The sequence below is a fragment of the Stegastes partitus genome, unplaced genomic scaffold, assembly GCF_000690725.1.
Source record: "Stegastes partitus isolate 25-593 unplaced genomic scaffold, Stegastes_partitus-1.0.2 Scaffold837, whole genome shotgun sequence".
NCBI classification, from domain to species: Eukaryota; Metazoa; Chordata; class Actinopteri; family Pomacentridae; genus Stegastes; species Stegastes partitus.
Window position 1 is genome coordinate 66,808 of NW_007578568.1, and position 9,839 is coordinate 76,646.

A 9,839-nucleotide genomic window follows, 5' to 3' on the forward strand; every position below is an offset into this window, starting at 1 on the left:
ACACACACACACACACACACAGACAGACAGACAGACAAACAGGTCATTTTTCATATTTTTCTATACATGTAAGACAAAGGTAAGGTTTTCATACCGTATGGGTTCTTGACCATGACAGCATCGGTCATGACGGGGTCTCCCACACCATACTGGTTCTCAGCACTGACTCTGAGCTGATACTCATGTCCCTCGATGAGTTTCTCCACCGAGCAGTCAGTAATGTGTCCGTGGATGTTGGAGGTGACCAGTGCCCAGTTGGCCCTGCTGGTCTCACGCTTCTCAATGATGTAGTTGGTGATTTCAGAGCCACCGTCTGCGTGTGGGGGTTCCCATCGCATCTTTACACGGTCGGCGAACACTTTGCTGATTTTTACTGAGGCTGGAGGGCCTGGTTTGTCTGCAGGGGGGAAAATCAGGAGGTAAACACTTACTTTTGTTTGCTTACACACGGACAAAAATGCTCTTAAATCTAACTTACCAAGCACCTTGACCTTGATGGTGGCATACTTGCTACCATTGATGTTCTCCGCTGTGATGGTATAGTCTCCAGACTCCTTCCTGGTGACGGAGTAGAGCTCCAGCAGGTGAACATGTTTTTTCTGGGCCATCTTCATTCCCTCGGTGAGGACCAGGGGCACGCCGTCTCTCTTCCAGCTCACTTTGGGCAGTGGCTTGCCAAACACCTCGGCATCCAGGAAGACGTTCTCTCCAGCTTTCACCACAATCAGGTTCTTCATATTGACGCCCAGTTCCACACGAGGAGGAACTGCATAGAAGAAACACAAGGAATTATTGTCATCATTTATCAATTATTTAATGTGTCTGAGTCAGTTTTGCTACATGTGCGGAGTCATACCATTCTCTGCGATGACAGGGATCGGGTCAGACAGTTCGGATGGCAAGCTGATGTTGACGGCGGTCTTGGCGATGATTCTGAACTGGTACTGCTGCCCCTCTTCAAGGCCGGTAACCACGTAGCTTTCTGTCTGGATGTTCATGCAGTTGGCATTGCAGCGAGTCCACTTCTCCTCAGGAAGCTTTGTGTACTCCACATAGTAGCCAATCAGCTTGCTGCCGCCGTCATGCTTGGGACGGCTCCAGACCAATGAGACGGAGCTCTTGGTTACATCCATGGGCTCAGGTTTACCTGGTGGGTCTGGACAGAAACAATCAACGGGTTAGTTTTGCTGTAAAAATAAGGAAGAATCTGACAGTTTATGTAAAAGCTACATGAAACATAACACTTCAGCAAAGGTCCAGACTAGCGTTGCAACTGACTTCATAATCTCTCAAGACATGTCTTTTTGAAGATTGCTATCGCGAAGTAGCTGTTGGTGATTCGGGTTGAAAAACTCACTTTTAGGAAACTAGAAACCTCTGAGGGTTAATACAAAAAGAATCATGAGGATGTAATGTATCTGTCGTACCAACAGCAGTCCTGGCACTGATGAAGTCTGTCTGCTTGCAGGGTTTGCCCTGTCCAGCCATGTTGAGTGCTGACACTCTGAAGGTGTACTCCAGGCCTTCGATCAGGCCTGTGCAGGTGTACTGGGTGGCTTTGACCACAGACTCGTTAGCCTTCATCCATAGAAGGCTGTTTCTCTCCTTCTTTTCGATGCAGTATCCAGTGATGGGGCTGCCGCCATCGCTGCTGGGACGCTCCCATGACAAGATGACAAAGTCCTTGTTGATCTTGTTGATCTGCAGGTTTCTGGGCTCACTCGGAGGATCTTTATGAGAAAATAAACAACAACAAAAAGTCTATTAACATTCAGTGTAGTCGCTGACGTGCCGGTACTAGCGATGCTTCTTGAAATGCAAAAACGTACCGAATGGATATCTGGCAATCATCTTCTCAGAGTAGATGGGCTGAGAGATGCCAAATCTGTTCTCAGCACGGACCCGGAAGCCGTACTCTTTGCCAGGTGTCAGTTTTGTCATTCTGAAGCTGGTCTTGGTGCAGGACGTGGACACGGTGACCCAGTCACCCTGGCTGATATCACACTTCTCCACAATGTAGTTGGTGATGTTGCTGCCACCGTCCTCCTGCGGAGAGTTCCAGAGCAGTGTGCAAGCATCGATGTCCAGCTCAGTGATCTCCAGAGGAGCCTCTGGGGGTCCAGGGATGTCTGAGACACAGAGCAGACTCATCAAATATGGCAATGATAGATGTGCACACATAATCGATGATCTGTTGTTTATCACTGTATGTTTTCAAGATTCAGCAGCTGTAACAATGTGGTTTTTCCGAACTGACCCATGACGGTGACTCGGAGGATCTGGTTGATCTTGGCAGTGCTGTTCTCGGCCGACAGGCTATAGTAACCACTGTCCATTCTTGTCACGTTCTTGATAATGAGTGTGCAGGTTGTCAGTGTCTTTACAACGGACAGGCGGTCAGAGGTCAGCACGTCCTCATTTCCCTGCTTCCACTTACAGAAGGGAGCAGGTTTACCTGCCACAATGGCCTCAATCACCATCTTGGATCCTGCTCTGACCGTCACAATGTCAGGCATGATTATCTTTGGAGCCACTGAGAAGAGGAAGACATATCAGCAGTTATTTCCGGGTTTGAGATTATTACAGTTTTATGGCTTCACAGGTGAATATTTTAGTTAGTGTCAGCTACAGAAGTGCAAGGTGGATTCTGAGGCCAGTCTACTTACTGAGCTGATCTTTGACTTCAAACAGTCCCTCCGCCTCTCGGGCCAAGCTCACTCCCACAGAGTTTCTAGCTGCTACTCTAAACTTGTACTTCTTTCCCTCCTTCAGACCAACCACCACTATGGTCAGATCTTTGACCACAGAGTAAGGTGTCCACTTATCCTCAGGCGCTCCCTCCTCCTGGTAATCCACCACATAACCATTGATCTTGGCTCCTCCGTCTCTGAGTGGCTTCAGCCAGCCCAATGTGGCACTGTTCTTGGTGATCTCCAACACGTCCATCTTTTTTGGAGGGTCAGGCTCACCTGGATGCAGCACACAGCAGGGGGTTATGAAGAATAAACAACACAGAGCAGATATCAGCGGCAGAGGAACATGACATTCACAGTCTGTGGTGACACTCACTGATGGGATCGACGGCCAGGTAGGACCTGGGCGAGTCCTGAGGAACTCCAATGCCGTACTTGTTGCAGGCCATGACTCTAAAGTAGTACTCAATGCCAGGCGTCATGTTGGTCACCTTGAAGCTGGGCTTCTTCAGATCCTCGGTGCACTTGGTCCATGTCTTCCTGTCTACCTCCCGTTTCTCCACAATGTAGTTCAGGATGGGACTGCCGCCATCGTTCTCTGGTGGCAACCAGGAAAGCTGAGCTGTGGTCTTGGTGACATCAGTTGCGTCCAGGCCACCGACAGGACCAGGAGTGTCTGAAGAAAATTTAGGAATCACTTAGATCTTACAGATTCCTGGTCACAGACAAAACGCTGAACTTTTTCAGAAGAGAAAATATTACGACAGTTTCTCACCGAGCACTTTGACCCGCACAAACACAGCTTTCTCTCCAGCCGAGTTGGACAGAGTCAGTGAATATTTCCCAGAATCCTCTCTGGTGCTCTCGGGGATGACAAGGAAGGACATTGTGTCAACCTGGTCCACATGACCTCGGCGGACCACGTTGTCCACGCCCAGGCGCTTCCATGTGACCTTGGGAGAGGGCCTTCCTCTAATCACAGCGAAAAGCCTGATTGGACATCCGGCCCTGACAGCCAGGCCTTTCCTCAGGCTGGCGTCCAGGTCAATCTCTGGAGCCTCTGTTGCCATGGAAATGCATTTATGTTGAAGTTATTCACATTTACACTGCTGTGTAATACAAAAGATGGTGGCTGTAGTAATTGTTCATTCTTACCCAGGATCTCCTTGGGTGATACTGCCTCCTTCAGGTAGGCGTGGCGTCCCCAGCCAACCTGGTTCTGGGCCGACACCTTAAATTCATATTCCTGCTTCTCGTCTAGCTGGCTGATGGTGAACTCTGTGAGAACCAGTGGGCCGTGAGTATCAATTCTCTTCCAGCCCTCTGTGGGCTTCTCGGGGTCTGCCTCGCTCTTCAGCCTCAAGTCCAGGCTGTAGCCAATGATGGGGGCGCCACCATCATACACGGGCTTGGACCAGGAGAGGGTGATAGTAGTCTTGGTGCTGTCCGCCACCTTCAGGCCTGCAGGGGGGCCAGGGGGCTCTGCAGGTAGAGATAGTGAAACAGAGTCCATTAAAACACTGAAATACCAGAAGACATCGGAAAAGCTTGTCAAGCCTTGTCTACACTGGATACAGACCATTCCCGAAGCAGTGGCTGCATCAAGTATCCACTATCCACTTCATTTATTTTAAATCCAGGCTGACAGTTGCTGAGTAACTTCAGCCCTTACACAGTACACTGTAATCTGTAGATGTTAACTTACCTATATTACACAAACTGAAACACTTATAGGTCGGCAGAAACCAAAGACATAACAACCCTAAAATGACAGCTCGCCATCTACAGTAGTGTTTCCACAACTCTACACCGTATCTATGCTGCTCGTGTAGCCAGTCAAGGATATATACTGTGGCACATCCACTCTACACTACGCATTCAGACCAGCCATGGCATTTTCTTCCATATCTAATATCTTGAGCTTGACATGTGTTGAATCTATGCCACAGCTTGACACTACATTTCTTGCTCATAATGTAAATCCAAGAGGCAGTATTGTACCAAAGTTGCCAGATGTCGTTTTCTGGTTTTCATAGCTCTACCAATCCGTGTGTAAACTTAGTCAGCTTTACTTTCTTTGGAAGATTTCCAGGCATGCCTAACTTTGAGATCACCCCTGGAGTATACCCAGAACTCTCTGGGAGGGGTGTCTGGAATGCCAGCTTAATCTCCTGCCACAAGAACTTAACCCGGGTACACAGAAGAAAATGGATGTAATGATGAATGGAACCCCAAGACAAACAAACTCAATGCAGAGATACAGAAACCTCACCAATAACGGTGGATTCCAGAGCAAAGAAACACACTAGTGCACAAGTATACATGTTTACAATGGTGCCCATTCAAAAACACGCTTTAGGCTTCCTGTAGATCAGATCTTCTCTGGATTTAAAAAAGATCTGAAAATAATTTTAAAGACATAAGACTAAGCTGTGACAGTAGCTGTAAACACACCGATAGGATCTTTGGCTGCAACAGGTCTGCAGGGTTTGCTGGGCTCTCCCAGGCCAACCTCGTTCTCAGCTTTCACCCTGAATTGGTACTCGTGGTTTGGAATCAGGTTGGTGACTTTCATGCGTCTCTCGGAGATAGGGCTCTTGGTGCAGGGCACCCAGCGTACTGCCCTCTTCTCTTTCCTCTCCAAGATGTAGCCAGTGATGGACTTTCCACCATCGTTCTCAGGAGGTGCCCAGACCACAGTCATCTCATCTTTGCTCACCTGCAGCAGGAAATGTTAACAGTGTGAAAAACACACACACTTTGTGTCCTACTGATTCTGGTATCAGGACAGATGGCAGGCAACCCGAGAAAACTTTATGAAACAGGAGTTTTTTGACTCACCTTGGTGACCTCAGGGGCATCAGGGGGCCCAGGTTTGTTGAACTGAGTCTTGACAGTTACAGGCTTGCTCTCCACTGGTGGGCCTGTTCCCATCTTGTTCTCAGCCCTCACCCTGAAGATGTACTCGTTGCTTTCCACCAGACGAGTAACGTTGCAGTATGGTGTGACCACAGAGGCTGAATATGTGGACCACACCATCCTCCTGGTCTCACATTTCTCCAGGATGTAGCTGTCCACCTCACAGCCTCCATCATCTTCTGGACCGTCCCACACCACTCTGCATTTGTCAGCTCCAATGCCGGTGATCCTCAGGTTCCTTACTGGACCCGGCACATCTAGGACGTTTACATTGGCGTACGCTGTGAAGCTTCCAGCCACATTGGTGGCAGTGATGATGTACTTTCCGGTGTCAGTGCGTCTGGACTTGGTCAGGAGGAACTTGGAGTAGTCTGGGCCGGTTTCGTAACTGATTCTGGGGTTGTCTCCAACAGCCTTGTCTTTGGTCCATTTGACCTCAGGTTGGGGCTTTCCTCTCAGGCCTGCCTCCATCCTCACAGACTCACCAGCCTTCACTGTCATTGTTCCAGCCAACTTCAGGTCAATGACGGGCTTCTGGAGCTCCTCCCTCACTAAGATGTCAGCAAGTTTCACCCAGGCACTCTCACCTCCTTCATTGACAGTCTGCACTCTAGAAAACAAACAAAGGAATGATCAAGCTTTTGGAGCACATAAAACCTGTTGCGAATGATCTCCTTTTCTGGTTTGACAGTAATCAAAGCGTCAAGTAGGCTACCACAAAGCTTGTACAAACAAGTTTTATAACCGTTGAAATATTCCACCCTAACTTTAAAAACAAAGGAAGCATTTCATGTGCTTGTATCTCATCACAACTGGATTATTACAGCAGCCTTCTGATCTGCCTAAACCAAAAAGCTAGTGATCAACTTCAGACTATCCTGAACCCAGCTCTAGACCTCTAACCAGAACAAAGAGACACAATCAGATCATTACTGTCTCATCCTCTTTATCCTGGTTCCCAGTGTGTCTCAGCCTGTTTACACAGGATCCTAGTATGTTTCAGGAGAGATTCAGAGGAGTCTACTGATTACTTTTAAGGCCCTTTATTGCCTCTATCCTAGGTATATCTCTGATTTACTAGTAAACGATACACTTTGAGTTCCTCATGCAGATGTCTGTTGTCCTGTCCAGGAGCTCTGTTAAAAGGGGGCAGTTTGCAGTCAGAGCCCTGAGATCCTGGAACTACCTGCTCAAGGCTCACTCAGTGATTATTATTATTTTTTTTTAATCTGTTTTTAAATCTGATTATTTCCTAACTTGTCTGTTTTATTATGCTTTTTCACTTAGATTTTGATTATTATATATACATATATATATATATATATTTTTTTTATTTTTACAAATGATTGTTGTTTTATAATTATTTAGCAGTAAACTGCATTTGATTCATATTTCTGAACACTTGGTTCTTGAAATGTATGGATGCAGTAACCTACCTGAAAGTGTATGTCTGGTTTTCCACACACTTGTCAGCCAGGAAGAAGGTGTCTGTGAGAGGGCTGGTGTTGAGTTTCTCCCACTCTTCAGCATCTTTGGCTTTGCACTCCAGGTTGTAGGAGATGTTGGGGCTGCCTCCATCATAGTCAGGCTTTCTCCATCTCAGATTGACATAGTTCTTACCAATGTCAGTGACTCTGAAGTTCTCAGGTTCACCAGGTTTTTCAATGGGGTCGATGGCCAGCTGAGGGGTCTTGGTCTCTACACAGGGTCCCGGTCCCATCTTGTTCACGGCACAGACACGGAACAGATACTCGTGGCCTTCCATCAACTTGGCTTTGATTTTGCGATTGGTGCAGTTGGAGGAGATCATGGCCCACATGCTAATGCTGGGCTCACGGCACTCCACAATGTAGTTGGTGATCTCAGATCCTCCATTGTCCTTAGGGGCCTCCCAGTTGATCATGCATGAGTCCTTGGTGACATAGGTCATGTGCAGGTTCTGGCAGTGGCTGGGTCTATCCAGCACATTGACAGTGATGGTGCAGGAAGCCTCGCCGCCCTCGTTTGAAGCCTTCAGGATGTATTTGCCATGGTCGGCTCTGGTGGCTTCCTTGATCCTCAGGTGGACAACAGGAAGGTTCTGAATGATGGCGACACGTTTGCTGTTCTCTAGAACTGTCTCCTCCTTTGACCACAGCACCTCGGGGTCAGGGCGAGCCTTGATGTAGCCAATGATGTTGATGTTGTGTCCAACACGCACAGTGACACGTTCACGGCAGACGGCATCCATCTCAATCTCTGGAGGGATAAGTATATCCTGAGCAGTGATGGACTCTGGGATTTCTCTGGCCTCTCCATCCCCAATCATGTTAGAGGCGCTGACTCTGAATCTGTAGGTCACGCCCTCCTCCAGACCCTTCACCCTGTAGGCACACTGCTTGATGAAGTCATCTAGGTTTACTTTTTTCCATTCTTCAGTATCAGCTTTCTTCATTTCCACGGTGTAGCCCAGAATGGGGCTGCCTCCATCCTTGGAGGGCTTAGTCCACACCAGGTCTGCAGTGGTCTTACTGTAATCTTTAACTTTGGGGTTAACAGGCGGACTCGGGACGGTGATGGGCCTGCAGGGCTTGCAGGGATCAGAGATGGGAGAGGGGCCGCTGTAGCCAGCAATATTCTCAGCAAACACTCTGAACTCATATTCACTGCCCTCAAAGAGACCTAGGACTCTGTACCTAAGGTCCTTGCAGGGTGTCTTGTTGACACGAATCCACTTTCCTCCCTTGTGTCTGCGCTCAATGAGGTAGCCAGTGATCTGGCTGCCACCATCAGCTAAGGGCATGGTCCAGCCGATTGTAACAGCATCCTCTGAGATATCAGAGGGCTGTGGCTTACCAGGCGGACTGGGTGGCATAAAGGAGTGTTCAGCAACAGTGGGCTTGCTCTCTAGAGCAGCACCAATGCCCATCTTGTTCACAGCACGAATACGAACCACATACTCCACTCCCTTCTGCAGGCGGGTGATCTGGAGTGTGGTGGCCAGGCTACCAGAGCTCACACCTCCCCAGGTCTCCTTGTTGGACTCTCTCTTCTCCACAATGTAGCTGGTGACAGGGCTACCACCATCATCCTTAGGAGGACGCCATTCGATCATCATGGAGTCCGGAGTTACCTCCAGGATGTTGGCGGGTCCAATAGGAGCAGCAGGAACATCCAAGACCGTGACGTTTAAGCCGACTGTCTTGGTTCCTGCCGGGTTGGATACGGTGAGCAGGTAGATACCTGTGTGGTTTCTTGTGCACTCATTGATGCTCAGCACGGTGGAGAAATTGTCTGTGTCAATCTTAATGTTGCCCTGACTGGTGATCTCCTCCCCTTCAATGGACCACTTGGCAGTGGGGACGGGGATCCCTCTCATGATAGCTGGCAGCCTGATGGTGGTGCCGGCCTTCACGATGATACCTTCAATAAGCTTAACATCCACCTCAACGATTGGAGGCACTGTGGACATACAGAAAGGTGAGGTTACCTCAAAATATTACCCTCATGCTAATAATCACTGTACTGATTTAAGATTAGGTGGCTTCATGAATCCCAAGAATCAGTTTACACTAGTTTGCTTATGTGGATGAAAAGAGAAATATCTGCTACAAAACGGAAACTGCAAAAAGTACTGGTGAATGTCTGATTGAAACTGGAAAAAGAATTGAAAATGTAACATATCATATATGATCCATATTGGAGTTTAGTAGTGCATCCTACCCAGTTTTTCTTGGCAGAGGATAGGCACAGTGGTATCAGGCCTGCTCAGGCCGATGGCATTCTCAGCCCTCACTCTGAAGCGATAGGTCTTTCCCTCCTCCAGGCCAGTCACGTGACTCTCAGGGATGCTGACAGTCTTCCACTCGTCCCATGCCTTCTCTCCCTCTTCCTGATACTCCACCAGGAAGCCTGTAATCTCACTACCACCATTGCGATCGGGCCAGTTCCATTCCAACCACACCTCTGTCTTGTCCACATCAACGTGGTGCAGGTCTTTGGGAGGACCAGGAGGGACTGGAGGGATGAAAGCACAGAGTAGGAGTAGGTAACAGTGTGTGTGTGTGTGTGTGTGTGTGTGTGTGTGTGTGTGTACAGAGTTTTTATCAACTGCGTCAAATAGCGAAGGTGAAGCCAATTTTATCAAGACCTGACTTGGAGAAATTAATCCATGCTTTTATTACAACTCGTCTTGATTATTGTAACTCCCTGTACGTAGGGATTAGCCAGGCTTCCCTTGCCCGTCTG

At 48.3% G+C, this 9,839-nt stretch overlaps 1 protein-coding gene across 1 annotated transcript in view; it reads right to left on the bottom strand.

Moving 5' to 3' along the window:
- ttn.2 (titin, tandem duplicate 2) overlaps positions 1 to 9,839 on the bottom strand; it is a 236,644-nt gene that overhangs the window by 62,193 nt on the left and 164,612 nt on the right. Inside the window, exons 191-204 of the mRNA XM_008292835.1 lie at positions 9,315 to 9,608; positions 7,049 to 9,053; positions 5,535 to 6,222; positions 5,148 to 5,412; positions 3,849 to 4,175; positions 3,469 to 3,753; positions 3,070 to 3,369; positions 2,667 to 2,969; positions 2,258 to 2,533; positions 1,830 to 2,129; positions 1,428 to 1,730; positions 857 to 1,156; positions 479 to 766; positions 95 to 397 (exon numbers count right to left, since the gene is read on the bottom strand). Coding sequence (XP_008291057.1) covers positions 95 to 397; positions 479 to 766; positions 857 to 1,156; positions 1,428 to 1,730; positions 1,830 to 2,129; positions 2,258 to 2,533; positions 2,667 to 2,969; positions 3,070 to 3,369; positions 3,469 to 3,753; positions 3,849 to 4,175; positions 5,148 to 5,412; positions 5,535 to 6,222; positions 7,049 to 9,053; positions 9,315 to 9,608 — 6,237 coding nt within the window. The remainder of the gene's footprint in view (positions 1 to 94; positions 398 to 478; positions 767 to 856; positions 1,157 to 1,427; positions 1,731 to 1,829; positions 2,130 to 2,257; positions 2,534 to 2,666; positions 2,970 to 3,069; positions 3,370 to 3,468; positions 3,754 to 3,848; positions 4,176 to 5,147; positions 5,413 to 5,534; positions 6,223 to 7,048; positions 9,054 to 9,314; positions 9,609 to 9,839) is intronic.